This window comes from Diplotaxodon limnothrissa, linkage group LG10, assembly GCF_057381915.1.
Source record: "Diplotaxodon limnothrissa isolate DT_005_m linkage group LG10, D_limnothrissa_male_GT1.1, whole genome shotgun sequence".
Lineage (NCBI taxonomy): Eukaryota > Metazoa > Chordata > Actinopteri > Cichliformes > Cichlidae > Diplotaxodon > Diplotaxodon limnothrissa.
In genome coordinates this window covers 29,680,274-29,697,794 of record NC_140605.1, presented here as the reverse complement: position 1 = coordinate 29,697,794, position 17,521 = coordinate 29,680,274, and the positions used below count along the sequence as shown (strand labels likewise).

The 17,521-nt window shown below is 39.8% G+C and overlaps 1 protein-coding gene across 1 annotated transcript; it reads right to left on the bottom strand.

Moving 5' to 3' along the window:
- Positions 1-2,666: 2,666 nt before the first annotated feature.
- foxred1 (FAD-dependent oxidoreductase domain containing 1) lies at positions 2,667-16,748 on the bottom strand. Its single transcript, XM_085364084.1, has 11 exons — positions 16,480-16,748; positions 15,848-16,068; positions 15,538-15,648; positions 15,144-15,262; positions 14,697-14,791; positions 12,486-12,587; positions 7,544-7,620; positions 5,717-5,877; positions 4,202-4,331; positions 3,524-3,628; positions 2,667-3,293 (listed from the first exon to the last, which is right to left on the bottom strand). The coding sequence occupies exons 1-11, from the start codon at positions 16,637-16,639 to the stop codon at positions 3,039-3,041; spliced, it is 1,536 nt and encodes a 511-aa protein (XP_085220210.1). The 5' UTR covers positions 16,640-16,748; the 3' UTR covers positions 2,667-3,038.
- Positions 16,749-17,521: the final 773 nt, after the last annotated feature.

Genomic DNA, 17,521 nt, shown 5'->3' with positions numbered 1-17,521 from the left:
TGTAGCTTGCCATCACCAGTGTGTGAATGTGTGTGTGAATAGGTGGATGACTGAATCTGTAAAGCGCTTTGAGGTCCTTAGGGACTAGTAAAGCACTATACAAATACAGGCCATTTACCATTATTGTATTTACGTAAGTGATCTCTCTATCACTATCTCTACCACTAATTGAAAACAACAAATGGTTCACCTCATCTTCAGTTTCTTCAGTTCTAAAACCACAAGATAAAGAGTCCAAGGTAGTGGGGGTTGTCCCTTAGACCTACTAGGGCCAGTTTTCGCCTTTTCCCCTTCTTATGCACCTCATCACTGTGGTGTACATCCTTCTTCCTAAAAAGCATTATTGTAGCCAGTTAATTCTTTCCCCTGACCTTACAGCAGTATTCTTTTTTTTTTTATCATCCACACCAGTGTGACATTTTCCAGTTTGAAAGGTTAATTTTTGAATATATTTAGAATAAACAGATCCAGTCTTGGTATGAAAAATGAAAAGTCTGTTTTGAAACGTTCAGACTCCGATCTGGCATCCAGACCGCAGCTCCTGCTGCCTACATGTGTGCCCCGAAGAAATATTAACTCGCATGATAATCACAGGCAAAATATACAAGTGGCAGCTGTGGTACTGACTTGAATTAATCACCTAGCTCTGGGTTCTAAATCTATACAGAGTTTGCATGAAACATGTCAGAAGCGATGACGCTCCAAGCTTAAAATTACCCACTGAAATGGCGCCATCTGCTGCATGTTTTGTGTAAAACACCAGGAACTCCTGCATAAAAGACTATTGTTTTGTTTGCAGTGCTCGATAAGAAAGTAAGGCGGATGTTTTTAAGAAATGAAATGCTTTGAGAGTGTCTACATATAAGGTCTTATTTTGAAAAGGTTCAGTATCTGTATATTTATGATCGTACTGACCACCTGCTGTGCCGCCTTTTATGCGCTTTTTAATCACACAAATTCAATACAGAGTAAACATTCTGACAGTAAATCATACTGAGAGAAAGCAGATAACACCACCTTATATATGTTTACACATTTAAGTGTATGACAGATATAGTTTTTCACTTTCAGTAAGCAGATGATTGTCAAAGACATTTTTTTAATGATGTTTTTTAAGACATGGAAACTGCAAAGTTCAGCTTACACAGGATAATCCGATGATCCTGTCACTAATTAGTTATTTGGAAAATTAGCTTTTCTTCTTTCTAAAGTTAAATGAGTCACTGCACCTTTTTTATGCCTATTCCTTCTGGAGATTTAAAAGAGGAGCAGCGGCAACAAATGAAGGAAACAGGAAGTCAGGCAACAACTCCACGTTTTTCTTGAAAAATTGTCTTACTGATAAAAATGTAATTACACTGATCAATACAACACAATTACAGTATATTGATCAAATTAGAAAAATACACAAAAAGTATACAAAGCTGTTAAAAGTACCACAGTTAAACCGTTGCATGGGACAGCACATATGCATCTGATGATGTTTCACTCTAAATTTGCACGTTCCGACTGCGTAACGGTACCAAACAGCCGAGTTCAGTGGAAATCTGGAAAGCAGAAGTTATTCCTGTTACTCTGTATCAGGAGTGAGTCAGCTGCTGGCTCACCTCCATGCATATTTTTTGTCTTCTAATGAAGAAGCATCTCTTAGTTCCACTTTATTCTCAGTGGTTCCTCCTGCTGATTTCTTTAGAAAGGAACATTATTGCCTCTGAAATCAGACTAATAAAAGATACTGGTGCTGCCAGTAAGGTTCATTATTAAATGAAATCAAATGATCATTTAAAAGAATTAAACTCTTGATTTAAAACATGTTCTATATGCACGGAAAAAGTCCAAATTAAAGGATAATTCAGTTCACCACACCTTTGGTCTCATCACAGCAATAAGCGGGGCGTGGCCACGTGACCGGCTGACGGTGCCCACTCAATTCAACGCTTGATAGTTTACCAAATTGAAATGCACAGAGGAGCCAGTCAGTTTCAAAATGAAAGACCCCGAGCAGAGTAGGTGCTCTGAATCTGAAGCAAAATCTTGTAGGAAGTCATTTCCAGGGTTGTTATATTAAATATGACACTTTTACTATTATGGTTTATAACATAGTCTGAGCAACAGTTTTACTGTTTGCCTTTTTTGTGTTTAATGTCTTTAAGATCTTAAATAGTGTTTTCTGAAAATTTGTGTGCCTGAGAATTGGAAAAAATTCAAAATCTTTAAATATAATAAAGAAATGTATCAAAATCCAGGCTGAAAAAGTAAAATTTAGGGCATACTGACTCATTATTTTTGGTAACATCCATTAATACCCTAATTTATTTGTTTTTTGTTGTTGTAATTTTTAAAATTGAAAAAGTGGGATCACTAATACATACATTTTTTCCTTATTATCAGATTATAAACTACAACAGAAAGTTGTAAAATTGATTAACAATATCAGCTATCATCACCATTTGGCTGTGATAATTGTGTAGTGAAGATTTGAGGCTGTGACAGCCAAATAATTTAATTTTAATAACTAAATCACACGTCAGCTACACATCAGAAAAAGCAACATATAAATACCTTTAAGATACGGGACTCATTTATGTCTTTCAGTGACACATCAGAGAGATCACACTATGAAAAATCTTATTTAAAGAACCAAATAAATGTTCTCTGAACCTGCTGTTGTGAGAACTGTGTTAAAATCTTTAAAGACGAATCTTTTAAAAGGCCCTTTCATTATTTTGTCACTACCTGGCAGGATGTCTAATAATAACCTGAGACATCTGTCCACTCTGACCTCTTTGCAGTCCCAAATGGTCAGGAGACATTATTCCCGCAGCTCCTGAAGGCTGGAAATGTGCCGTATTCGGGCCTTTTCTTAAATCACTGAGGTTTTGCTTTTGCTTATCTGGATTGTAGAAATTATACTACCCAGATCTTATAAATCAATTTGTGTCATTAAAGTTATGTTTCCAGCTACAAAAATAAGACTTAGGTTATAATAATTTGGCTTCGGCAGGATGTGAAAGATATGATTTCAGGGTTCGGCTCAGCTACACGATGTTCCTCTCCAGCTTTGGTTCCTGCGTCAGAATCCGGTTGAAACTGAAGCCGCTCAGGTCCAGCGTTTTATAGTTTCCGTCCAGAATCAGCTCCGCCACAGCGCGACCCACCGCAGGCGAGTGCTGCAGGCCATGGCCGCTGAAGCCCGTGGCGAAGTACATGTTGTTGATCAGGGGGTGCGTACCGATGATGGCGTTCTGGTCAAAGGTGTTGTAGTCATAGAAACCTGCCCAGGCACTGGTCACCTGAGGGGAAGAATGTGAGGACAAATTATGTTATTGTAAGTGATAAAGAGAGATCATAATCATTGTTTTGTTTTGGAAAAGCCCATTTCTGTACCAAGTTTTTAAATTTAACTCACTTAAAATATGGATACAATAAAATTAATCTGCAAGCTTCAAAATAAAACCAGTTCTGGCTGATAATAATGCTGGCAGTAACCATGACGTGGGTGACCACACTTTCCCAACTGTACCTTAAGTTTCTCGAAAGCAGGAACTCGAAAGGCCAAATGAGGCCAGACATTCTCCTCAAAGAAACTGTGCTCCACCTCTAGATTACTGGCGTCTGGCTCTGCCGCCTGAGGACACACAACCAGTGCAAACAACGACATGATTTGCTCAGCTGTTGAATGTTAACATAAGGAAACAGCTCAGACGTCTTGATGCATTCTCAATCATCCAGGAAAGTAAATCTCCAAAAGTTGATTCTGTTCATCTGGACGTAGCATTTGAGTTCCTCCAGGGAGAAACGCTGGTGTGAGCGCGGAGTCAAGGAGGCCATTTACGTGAAAAGGGAAAGACCATCTCTGAATCGAGGAGGGGGCCTAAGGGTACATCTGTCGCCGTCTTACAACGCTGTGATTGCAGCCATTCCCCAACTCTCTGTGAATGGTACTCATGGCCATTGACCAGTGGTTGTTGATCAATGGTCATGAGAATTTGCATAATTACGATTAAGTAACTGACCTCCCAGCCCATTGTTCCTTCAGTGGGCTGGTTTCAGTCATTAGTTTATAAGATTGGGAAAACCTGCAGTCAGCTGAGACTGAAGAAGTCACTTGGAAGAGTGACGAAATGTTTCTCCCACAAAACGCTACGTCCAGATGAACAGAATCAACTTTTGGAGAAACAGCTCAGAGATAAAAACCAACCTCCTCTGGCGAGGCCCCGGTGATGTAGTTCCCACCTAACCCCTCTCTCCTGACGTAAACTCCTGAGTAATCGATTAAGAAAGGAGTGTCTAGACCGGGACCATCAGGACAGCGGACCACATACACATACCTGAAAAACAGTGACGAAGTAAACAGCTCAGAGTCGTACATCCAGTATGATATTATATCAGCTGATATTTCATTTCATGCCAAGATGTAAGTGAGGTTTCTCTGGCATGAACGTGATCAGACATTTACTCTGTTCTGCGTGGAAAAGTGTCTACAAAGAATTATCCAGAGAGCTCAAAACTCTGTCTTATAAAATGTTTATGTGATGGTTTGACAGCCGTTCAAGGCGGCACGAGGAAAGATTTAGTGGAGGTTTAAATAAGGCAGAAAAATGGGTAGCTTTTCAAAACACAGCCCACAGCTTAAGGTGAAAGTTTAATTTAACATGTGGCTTTTCTGAATTCATGCCAGGTAACCTTCAATACCTAAAAATACCATGCCCCAATGATTACTTAAAATGTGGGTGCAGGAAAGCAAGGAAGCAACATTTGGGAGTTTTAGAAGAAATAGAAGAAAAAAGTATCAAAAAAATCCGTCTCTTGTTTTAATGACATCGAATTTTTAAGGGTGTGGGCTATATTATAGACTATACTAACCTTTCCTTCTTTAGTTGTAATTACACAATATTATTAAGGATACACGTTATATTATAGACTAGCCTAACCTCCTTTTTTTAGATTGCAATGTATAAATGAGGTAGGTAGGCTTTTTTATAATACGGTCTGCACTGTGTTGTATATTTACAATTATAGAGAAACCTAACGTCTCCTTACATTATAATTGTACAGCAGTATCAGGGGTGCAGGCTGTATTATAAAGTATCCGAACTTTCCCTCTTTACATTTTTCTTCTTTCGACTGCTCCCTTTAAGATTCAGCACAGCAAATCATCTCCCTACATCTCACCCTATCCCGAGCATCCTTTGTTCTCAGCTAACAGTAGCACAGTTTCCATCAGCACTCTGTTAGCCAAAGCCAGTGGAGGTGGTCTTTGTCAAGCCGAGCTCAGACCGATTTGGTATGGAAATCTCATTTTTTGATTTAATGGTGAATGTCCTTTCGTATTAAACACACCCATTTATCCAAGTTTGGGACTGGCAGTAGGGGTGCAATGGCTCTACCTAAATCTAAAGCCACCATTTACACAGAATGCTTGAGTCTGATGGCATACATACTCAAACAGTCCAGGTCATGCCGACTAAAGTTATGTGACTGACTCGCTTGTATCCTACTTAGATTCATTTTTATCTGTAGTCTAAATGATGCAGAGCAAGAGTAAAATGAAAAGACTGCAGATGGTAGACGCTGACAGGCAGCGGCATGAAGTTGGTTTTTCAATTTTCGGGGTGCAGAGTCTGAAAAAAGCTGTCTGGTATTGATGCGGTTCGCTGTATGAGGCGCTGCCTTTCAAAGAAAACTCTAGCAGCCCCTCGAGTCAATAGCCTACCTTTTCCGTGGCTCAACAGGCAGTGGGATTCCAGCGATGGACTGCTTGGGGCCAAAGCCAATTCCCAGCATCTCGGTCAGTTTACCAGAAAAGGCTCCTGCTGCATTCACCACAATAGCGCACTCCACTGGCTGGTACTCCAGGCTGTGTGGCATCTGCACCTGCTCGACACAAGCAGACATCCCATCATCAGAGGTGGGAAAAAAAAAAGAAGTACAAACTTTTTACTTTTACATTTTCAAAACAGGCCCATTAATTTTGGTTTGACGTACTTGAGAGGAGTTATTTTTTCACGGCACTGTGAGCCTTCAAACATCAAACCGATTTGAGTCTGAGCAGGAACACATGAAAGGCAGCCCTGCACGTGTATTAATCACCAGGAGATGTGGCATAAAAAGAGATGAAAGAGGGGGAAAAACTGTGTGGCATAGTTAAAGAGGTTAAAATGGGACGGTGTTTTTATTTATTTATTTTTTGGCACAACACCGGCATGACTGCAGGTGTCCATAAGTCGCTGTACTTCAGCATCTCGCTAGCCACACACAAAACAAGCGTGCATAAAGATCTAACATGTTGCTTCAAGTTGATAGCTAAAGGTCCAGCTGCCGTATTTCACAGGGAGAGACAAGTACAGAATTATGTACTTTTACCTCCTCTACCCATCATGCACGTTTGTGCTTTTTCTGATTCAGTGCACAGTTTTAACAGAAGTATTTCGTGCCAATCAGTCAGCTGGAGCTTGAATTCCATATTTTCATTCTTGGACTCTTAGCAGAGTAGCTCAGCATATTTCACAGATCAAAATAATTCTAATGTGAAGGTTGGCCGGTTAAAGAAATCCTTTTTTAGCACACAATATTTGTCAAATTGAGATCAAAATTCCATAAACAACATACAACCGTACTAATTATTTAAAATAATATCCCAGAAAGGACAGCACTGTTTCAGCTGCTCAAGAGGACACCAATAGCAATAGCTGTGAAGAGTTTTTAAAATGGCTGATTGTTGCAAAGCAGTATTGTTTAAGGGAAGAGCAAGACCTTCACCTGAGGTAACAGAAAACTGCAGCGAGCTACTTGATGACCTCTGGGAAATATGTTTCCAGGTTTCTTCAGTGAACATGCAGGAAACGTTGGTTAATGACTGATTAGTCTACAGATTATAATAATCCTTTGGTAATATATTGTGCAGTGAAGGATCTCTATGCTGATGGTAATATTTCCTCATCTGGACAGATGTCAGACAGTTTAGTCGTCCTAAGACACATTTCTAACGACGTAATGCAGCTCACAAGTTTTATGGCTTCCCTTTCTGACTCCTTCCTGCCTGCACTCCACAATCCCTCCTGGATTTAGTGCTCTAAAAAAAAAAAAAGGTATTAAAAGCACCACAAGACAAATTTATGAGGTACTTAGTGCCAGTAATCAGGCGGTGTGGGACACATTAAACAGGACGAGGTCACCTGGGAAGAAATTGCAGTTGATATATGGTCTGAAGGGATTTGAAGAACATGCCATCCATCTGTTGTTATTCAGACTTCACACATTCATTGAGAATCAGCAGAGCTTTTGTACGCAATAATTTTAGTATATTTAATGATACAATAAAGTTTTACTTGAGCAGTTGAAGACACTGCACTGCACAAGTGTCACAGCAACTGAGAATTCCCCTCTAAAGCTTAGTAAACATTAACATAAGTGAACCAAACCGAGGGAGGTACAAGTCAGAGACTTCTCTAACATGTTAGCGATCACACAGAATAATAAATAAACAGCTTTATACGCTTCGCTAATCTCACAGACATTCAGCACTTGCAGTTCCACTTACTTTGACTGACTTTATTCTCCTCAGATCCAGCTTTTCTCCATCAGTTGTCGTTATCACGCTTGTCGTATATTTAAATTCTGTGTGAGAAACACATTAAAACCAATTTTCAACACAAAGAAAAAGAAGAAGAAGAAGTTACTTTCAGCTGCTCCCTTATTCACAACGGGTCACCACAGCAGATATTTGATTTGGCAGATTTTCACACCCTTCCTGAGACAAAACACGGGGGACTTTTGTCTCCTATTGGGATCCAACCTTTTGCTATTTAGGCGAATGTAGGAACTGAAATACTCATGTACGGAAGCCCGGAGTTGCCAAACAACTAGTTGTTGTTTTCTGAGATATGTTTTTCTTTCTTTTTTTTAAATCAGCTAAATTATTTCAGGGCTGCCAAATAACACCAGATTTTCAAAATAAAAATCATTTTTTTCAATCAATCAATTAAAAGAAGGGTGGCATGTGGAGCCAATGGGAACTCACTAACGGAAATTTGCCACATTAACGCGCTTATGGCGTTAACGTCATTTTAACGAGATTAACGCTGACAGCGTTAAAATACATTTAAAGTTAAATTATATAGAATAAAAGAGAATACATTGTTGGATCATTCATTAATGTGTATATGACTTTAACGATGCACATAGAGATGATTTTAATTGCTTATTTACCGCCTCATAGCTTATCTATCATAAACATATTACTTTATTTATGTTTTAAAACTACAAAAAATGGTGAGTAACTACAGTTTTAAAGCAAAGTTTAAATTTCTACATCCTAATCTTGTCCCTCCACTTGTTCTATCAGTCCTCTCATCCAACGAATGATGTAAGATTAATATTTCTCTAAAGCCATGAAGAAAACTGCCTGAGGAAATCAGGTCAGCAGAGTCAGAGACTTCCTCTCTTCTTAAGACAGAGAAAACCTCTGATTTTATTGGTCTGCTCTGTGTGAATATGTGATACGAGTGAATTCTTTTTATACAGATGCCTGTGTAACATAACAGTTTTGTAAAACACAACCTCAATCTCTGTGTAACACACAAGGTGTCCTTTGGTGCCTTGAGGCTCCAGCTGTGGCAACATCAGTCACCAAGGGATAAACGTCCTGGTTTAGAGACCTACAAAGCCTGTGCTAAGCAGCTGGAGGGTTTTTTTGTTTTGTTTTTCTTATTTATTTATTTTTTTGAGGGGGGGAATACGCTCCAGATTTAAAAGCAAGGAGACAGCGTTTCACTTCCCAGTGGGATCACTTTGTTCCCCCTTTGTCACCCCCCTGGTTCTGTTTAGGCACTAAAAACTACCCACTGAGCTTTAGGAAAAGATTGTGTTTTTTTTTTTTTTTTTTTAAATCCACCACTTCATAATGGTGAATAGTGAGTTTTTAGACTCGTCTCACTTATGCTAGAACAAGGTGAGTCGAGGACAGTGAATCCCTATTAATGGAAAGAGAACGGACCGGTTGCTGTTGATTTTGTGGTCTGTTTGTTTTGTTAAGAGTGCTAGTATACAGTGTTGGGGAGTAACGGAATACATGTACCGCCTTTACGTATTTAAAATACAAAATATGAGTAACTGTATTCCGTTACTGTTACCGTTGAAAAAGGTGGTATTCAGAATACAGTTACTTTGTTGAAATAAATGGATTACACGGCGGTACTTCCCTGTTTCATATTGTCGCCGGTCAGGACTGTTTGGGTTTTGTTTGACAGCTATGTTCTGTTGTTCCAGGCGGCAGCGTTACGGTTGCCATGGTTACAGGGTGACGCTCTCTCTCTGCGTGTTTCCTCGGTGAGAGAGCGCCTTTTTGTTGTTGCTGTGCTAAGCTAATAGGCAGAATGCTACAGGTATAGCTCTAAAGAATGTAGCATCATAGGCAGTGTAGTCCGTGCTGCAGGGAGAATGGACTGCCATACCCGTTATGTGTCTGTGAGCGAGGGAGGGAGAAAAAGGAAAAGTACGAGCTGTCATCGAGCAAAGACGGGAGCTGGAAGCATGTAAATATAATAACTAGAAAGCGAAAATTTCAGAAGAAATTTTAAGTGTGCCTATGCCGCTGCTAATCAGTGTAGTTTGCCATTCATACGGCTACAGAGAACAAAACTCAGCAGAGCAGCCATTCTCCACCATGAACTATGGTAAAAACAAACACTGCTCACGCCTCACAAATGACAGCTTACAGTTTTGTGTAAAGATGAGGCGACTTCGTACAGCCCCGATTTGAAGACGCTGTGCACACAGGTTCATGAGCAGAAGTCCCATTGTACCACAGCAGACCCAACAATGTTTGCATGAACACGCTTTGAAGCATTACGTTATGGACCAATTTTCACACATGGTTGGTGTACCCACACAGAGGGCTGTAGCTTTTCAACTCACAGCCCAACACACACCCAAAAAACAGCCGAGAGAGCATAGACTTTACGCCCGAGAGACGTGATTGCAGATGCCGCTCAGGTGGGTCCACCTCCCCTGCAGCGGCACTGCAGACCACGCCCCGCCACATACATCAAACACGTAAAATAAATATTTATGCACTTTTGCATTCACTTTTTGTTTTTGTTATTTTTACACAGTGTTCTGAATGAATAACAATGGTCTACAGCCAGTCTTGTGTATTATTATACAAACTTTGGTTGTAAGATTCAGATAACTATTTAATAAAAGCTAAATATTTTATATGAGAGTAAGAAAGAAAAGTATATCTTTGTGCCCCAGTTACCAGCTGTCAGCTGCTTAGAAAAGGATCCTGGTGTTATTTGTCTCTCAGAAACAGTTCATAACTTCCCTTCAACTCATTCATGTCACCTAAAAGGTAAACCTGTTTCTCCATCACCAGTTCAGCTCTGATGATTCAGTAAGGACATCTCCTGGTTTCGACCAGCCGTTTTTACAGCTGTGGCTCCAGCAAACATCAGCTGATACTATAAATTAAAATCAAATGAATTCTAACAACAGCTGATCAAGCTTAAACGCGCTGCTGTTGTTTAGCGCGATAAACAAACAAGAGAGAAAAGCCGATCATTGATCAGTTTCATATTTGAAGTTGCAACAGGCGAGAGAATGACAGGAAGACTCCGCTCTGCAGCATAACGACAGAATAAATCCAGCTTTGTGTCTTTTTCCATTCTACCTGAAGTCCGGGACAAACTGCGTTTCTTTTTCAGCTCAATACGAAACGCATAATATTTTCTCTGAATGCGGGACGATTCCGTTTGTACGGAACGGTTGGCAACTCTAAGAACTAACCCTTATGAATAAAATAAAGTTCAACATCAGTAACTTAGCACGCACACAGCTGTATAGAAACTCCGTCGTGCTAGCTAGCGCGCAGTACGAGTTATTGTAACTGAAACGAAACGAGTGTGAGTCGCCTCACTGAAAGCCAAGCCCGGGTGCTTTTGAGCGAAGCCGCGCTAGCCGCGCTAGCTAGCCGGCTAGCAGCAACATCGTAAGAGAACTGTTGCTACTATGGGATGTCTTGATAAAACGAGCAGATATTTGAAGTTTACACAGCTACATTCTCGCCTGAAAATATCTTAAAAGTTTATTTTGTGACCTACAAACACTAATAAAAGCAATATATAAAACGAAGAGGTAGCCGCCATTGTTTTACTCGGCAGAGGTGTGCTATGAATTGTGGGATATGGAGTTTTCCACTAAGCATACACCCTTGCAGTTACCGTAACTATTCAATGGTTCGCGCAACCTTAAAAATTCCAATGGTTACTGAAAGCAGCGACGCTGTGCGCGCCGTTGATATTGTCGTCATTACGGTAATCCAAATAAGGGTAGACAGGCCGTACCACTCCCGGCATACCACTAGAGAGAGCCAACACACCACAAATGAAGTTTGAAATTTGTTTCAGTGGGACCAAAAGATGGAGCCAACACACCACAAATGAAGCCTTCCCATTCATTTCAATGGGCAAAAACTTGCATTAAAATATTCATATTTAAAAAACTATAGAATTAATAAACACCAAAAGTCATGAGTTACACGGCGAAATTTTAGGCGGAAAAAGGAAAATAATAAGAATAAGAATAATAAATCCGACGAATAGTAATAAGTGTGCCTCTTGGCATAGGCACACTTAATAACCACTGCAGCCAAGAAGAGTGCCTGACGAGCCCAGTTGTAAGTAAGCTATTAAGACTCAATTGTACACTGTGTTGTGTTTTCCTCCGAAACAATAAGTTCAGTTGGAGCAGCCTTTCAACGCCTCTCTCTGTAGAGCAGAGTTGACCCACACAACAAAGTAAAGCTATTTTTTTTGGCTATGAGCCCGACACAGAACCCTGCATATTAGTCAGAGGTCCCTTTACTACAGTTCGGAGCCGCGGACCTTCAGTAATAGTAATAAATCACAGCAATAGTACATTCACGTAGTTGTAAACAGCATGATAATATATTAAGTAATCCAAAGTATTCAGAATACGTTACTCTCATTGAGTAACGTAACGGAATACGTTACAGAATACATTTTGGGGCATGTATTCTGTAATCTGTAATGGAATACATTTTAAAAGTAACCTTCCCAACACTGCTAGTATAAATGAAAATGACTGGGTTGTGTCCCAAGCTACATGCCTATGGCAACAATATTATTAATACTGATTTATTTTTTTTTAAAATTAGAAACACCTAAAATACACTCTTACAGCTGCTCCACGGGCAGTGCTTCCACCCTGTTTAATTTAAGCTCTGTAAAAGTGAAGATTCTTATTAATTTTATAGCTATTCTTATATTTTCCAAATTTAAAAGACTGATGTCGCACAAATGAAAACCCTGATTTGTCCAAAATAATTCAAAAACAAACATTCGGTTTATACAAAAACTATAAATCTTAAGCACTGAATAGGATTATAACAAGTTCTTAGCAGACGTATTTCCCCTGTGTGTGTGTGTGTTTGTTTGTTTAGTTGTCAGGACGCTGTAACGAACCTGTGACTTCCCCACAGCACTGAATGGCTCCCATGGAGATGGCCTTCCTCTTAAAGGCGTTCAGCAGAGTCCATGGGTCAAACCAGCCCTCATTCTCCAGCCCTGCATGACAGAAGATCAGACAGACATTCACAATGGTGCGCACGATTACTGAATATTACAAGGAAATCATGAACAACTGGATAAAAGTACTAAAACTGGCACATTTTCTCTTTTAAATAATTCATTTGATAAACACCATTAGCCACTTGAAATATAACATTTCTGGTTTTCTGGTTATCGATAAGTGATGCCAGACTTCAGGGAATAATACTTATCGAATATTACAATACTATTAGTACTATAATATGCCATGACTAATAGTAATAATTGAGAGAACTGCTGGAGCTCCTGAGATGTGAATAGTTTCCGTTTCTTACTGACTGTGACAAAAGAAGACAAATCAGGATCTAAAACTGGGCTGTCAGAGAATAATTAGGCGACTCCACACCACTATCATCTAATATTAGCAGATGGAAAGAACTGTCAGACGCCCTGATAAGTTAAATTACTGTTGGCTGCAGCTTTGCATTACTCAGATTAGTTTTTCTAAGGTCTTAAAACGAGAGTGTGTCATAGGCTCATATATCACAGTTAATCTTCTGCTTAAGTGTTGCAGATTTCTTAAAAATCGTGACCCAAATGATGGTGTTGGGGATTTTTGCCTGGATGGGAATCCAGTGACGTAATTGGGTGTGCAAACACAGATTAACGAATGCTTTTGCGCCTATTTTTCACTTATATATTTGGTGTGTATTTGTTACACTGGTTGTCCCAGGACAGAGCTGCAGACTGTTTTCAACATTAGTGGAAATTCTCTCCAAGAAGAGGAAGTCAAAACTTTAGGCGTTAATAAAAACTCTAATGGGATTTACAGGTGCCACGAGCTAAAGCACTTTAGCTTTAGTCTGCAGAACACGAAACAGCAGCAGAGAAAGTCACACTGTAGATATCCAGCTCAGTTAAATACAAACAGATAAGAACAAAATTCAGAGCCAAATATACAGTTGTGGTCAGATGTTTACACATGTTCTTCATGGGCATGAATGTCATGGTAATTTGGGGCTTTTAATGATTTCTTTGAACAGTTATTTTTCCAGTGTGTGATGAATGTACAGCACACTCCTTTAAGAAATTTAAAAAACAAGAATTGGGTGCACAGATTTTTATTTATTTTGGATTTCATCAGGTCAAAACCTCTGCATTCATGCTCAAATATATACATGCACCTCCACTAATATCTGTTTAAATATCCATTAGCAAGTTGTACTTTAACCATCACAAGCTTCTGGCTGGAGTGTTTCTGGTGTGTTTCCTAGTAAAGATGTGCCTTTTAAGCACAGTCCACAAATGTTCAATAAGGTTGAGGTTGATCTTTGGAAAGGCATTTCCAGAAGCTTAACATTCACCTGCTTTATCCATCCCAAAACCAGATGTGAAGTATGTTTGGAATCATTTTCCTGTTTGAACATCCAACAGTGTCCAAGTTTCAACCATCAAACTGTTGATTTGAGTTCAAGTTGAAAAATTTGGAGGTAGTTCTTCATTATTCCATCCGGTTGGTGTAATAAAACAGCACCACTGGCAGCAACACAGCCCCAAGTGATGCTACCACCACCGTGCTTCACAGTTGGTACATTGTTCTTTGGTTTGAATACGTCGCCTTTACTCCTTCATAGATGTGGCCAGATAGCCTAACCTTTGTTTTATCTGACCATAAAACTTTTCTCTAGAAGGTGAATTTCAAATTTCAGTTGAGCTTGAAGGTGTCCGGTTTCAAGCAGGAGCTTCTTTCTTGGTCAGCACCCTTTCAGTCCACGGTGGCGTAAAACTTCCTCTACTATGGACAGTGGCGTTTGTGTTCTAACAGTTTCTGGTTTGTAGCACGTTCGAGCCTGTTTGGTTTTTCCAGATCTTGGTAAAGTGGTGACACATCTGAATAACTTGGACTTACTTATGAAATGATCTTAGACTTGTTGTTTAAAAATAGGCTTTCCAATTGTTCTGAGTATCATCAGTGCTACCAAACAAATTCTTTTTATGCCAGAAAAAATAAAATAACAGCTGCATTCAATCATGATCAGTGATGAGAAGCTAACATTTCTTGACCTTGTCTGGTGTGGCTGCTGATAATCATTACAGACCTTCAGTTCACATTTTATTTGCACTCACCGTATGAAGCAAGAACCACACCCTCTGTGTTTACCCACGGAAACTTCTCCTTCAGTTGTGTCGGAGACAGAAGAGACACTTTGGCTCCAGCGTACCTGAAATGTGAGTTAAATTTTAGCTTCCTGATATCCCAAAAACTCACAAACTTAGCAACTAATATGTAACTAATCACAGAATAAGATGAAAAATGTCCTTAGTGTTTTTATTGATTCATTCTAGCACCTTACAGAAATCCTCTAGGACAGAAAATGGAAAAATGTATAATTTATAAACCCTATGGCTGTTTTATGAGTTCAGTTTCTTTCCAAAATGTAAATATATCAGGACATTTTTAAAATTAACTGCAACTCTGAAAATTAATAATGGCAAATGACCGTTCACGGCCCTTCACGTTACACACTGTGGGTTTTTACTGTGGTATGAGCACTGGTTTCTTGAGCCTGATACCTTTGGGTGCTGTAGTTCTCCTCCATGATGTGAGCCACCGCCTCACTGGCCAGGAAGAGGTATCCCGAGTGGTTAAACTGCAGGTCTATGGGGTCTTCGTTCAACACACCGAGATGCTCCTGACGGGATTCAGAGGTGTGACAGTTTGCACTCTTTAAATAAAACATTTAACTGCATTTTGTATTTAATATCAAAATTTGTTTGATGATCTGAGACATACAGGAAAAATCAGGAAGGGGGGGAATTTTTTCACAGCACTGTATGACAGAAAAAAGTATAATAGGTCCTCTTTGATCTCATCTGACATGGCTATAAAGTGTTCACATATTAACAAAGCACATGTTCTGTCACATTTAATGATTAAAAGCCTCATTGTTCATTTCCAGTGACCTACATTGATGTTCCTTATGAAGTCGGCAGAGGCCAGGGAGAGGTGGATGTTCTCCGGCAGGGAGAACTGCTGTCGGATCCCCCCAGCAGATAGCACTGTGGAGGCCTGGGAGTACTGCGAACAGTCAGGGGGAGCAGTTTATGAATATGAGGAGGAAAAGGCAGAGGATTAGTTTGAACAGCAGTGAGGACATGACTCATGAGCACAGTATGATCCTTTCTCCTGACACTTTGAATAGATTTAAATCATGCAATTTTTTGAAAGGAATAAAGTGACACTGCTAGTCTACACTCATTATCTCTCAGTCCCTCACCGTTGGGTCCTTTTCCACAACCAGGACCCGCACCCCTCCGCGCACCATCTCCTTCTGTTTCAGCCAGTAGGCGATGGACCAGCCCACCACCCCGCCTCCCACGATCACGATATCCGCCCTCTCTGGAGGAAGGTTGGGGTTGATTTCCAGAGGAGTCCAGCTGCTCCCAGGAAGCGCGTCCATCGCCTTCTTCCGCATAGCTTCCATATGGGTCTCCAGATCTGAGCCACAAAACCCCAAACTTTACACTCTCTCAAGGTTACTTGCAAATGTTTACCTTCAGCTAAGAAATTAAAATGATTCCTGGTACTTTAGCTATCACTCTCAAATACGGCATATAAAACAGTTTATAAATTACAAACACTTTAACGCAAATTAACATGCATGGTTGTTCCTTTTGAATTTTCGGCCAAATCGTTTAGTAGTTTAGTGCAAAGAACTATAAAAGTTGTTATTTGAAACACTGTATGCAACCGAATTGCAGACAGGCTTCTAGTAGCTTATTAAAACTGTTTAGCAGGATCCTAAAAGTTGCACATATTTATAGAAACACAAACCATTGGATAATTTTAGTATTTTTAAATGTAAGCTGGTTTGCTGAGTTGCACAACAGTCGTCCTGGTTACTCCCACCTTTGAAGAAGTCATTTCGTAGAGATGTGCCTGTGCTAAAGCTTTGACACAGAGACAGATGTCCGTTCAGCCATGTGGATCGACGTGTAACCTGTGTGGAGGTGAGTAATCCACGAGCCGGCCCCACCTTCACCTGCAGCCGCCGCCACATGGCAGACATGGCTGGGCTTCAGTAAGCTAATCGGCTAGCTAAAGTGAAACACGATGCAAACCAAAACAAGAGCAGCGTGAGCAAACTTTCATTCTTCCTCCATCACAACAGCACTAACGGTCTAACCTTGCAGCGCTGCTAACAAAAACACTCAGCACGACCGGTTTCACTTAAGCGTCCTTCAAAATAAAAGAACCAATCTGGACCATTTAGCGGATTAGTGTGTGAAGCAGTGATGCATTCACCTTTTCTGACACTTCAGAAGCCAGAAATCCGCACCTAAGCAACCATTAACAATAAAAAGCGCTCGAAGTTGAATTGTACTTAAAGTAAGGGCAGTGCAATAGCTTTAAAAACTTTTATTTTGCCCCCCTTTTAAAAAAATCACACGGATTAATTTCATATCTTCCAAACTGTCCCACAACTGGAGAATCTGATTTGTACTTTTTATTTGTGTATGTGTGTAGATATATATGTCCAGATTTCACCCCATATACAAAAGAAACAAGATGTATTTTGCAAAGGATGCAAAAAATAACAGTAGCAGACCCTTTTTTTTTTCTTCTTGGCTTCATTGTTTAGCTCCACAACACAGGCATAAAGTGTGATATATTTTGGAGGTCCAAAGGAATATAATTTAACTGAATAAATTCAAGATGAATATGAACCGATGTCTATTTAAAGAGGGCGTTTCCACAGCAAACTGATGCTGATATCCACACACTGCAGCAGAAAAAGTCACTGAATCCAGGAAATGTGCATGATGCTGACATTTTCCTGTGTCCAGTGTTTAAATGAACCCATGCACACATGAATATACAAACTTTATATAGCTTTTATGCCAGCTAATTATCCCCTGCTGATAGTTAATAAGAACTTATGAAATATTTT

What these genes read in the sequence shown, in the direction of transcription:
- foxred1 (XM_085364084.1), bottom strand. Translation starts at nt 16,639, where the DNA reads ATGTCTGCCATGTGGCGGCGGCTGCAGGTGAAGGTGGGGCCGGCTCGT. An exon ending in ACTTCATAAGGAACATCAAT is followed by an intron (nt 15,263 to 15,537) that starts GTAGGTCACTGG and finishes GAATCCCGTCAG; the next exon opens with GAGCATCTCGGTGTGTTGAA. An exon ending in CCGGGGCCTCGCCAGAGGAG is followed by an intron (nt 3,629 to 4,201) that starts GTTGGTTTTTAT and finishes GTGTGTCCTCAG; the next exon opens with GCGGCAGAGCCAGACGCCAG.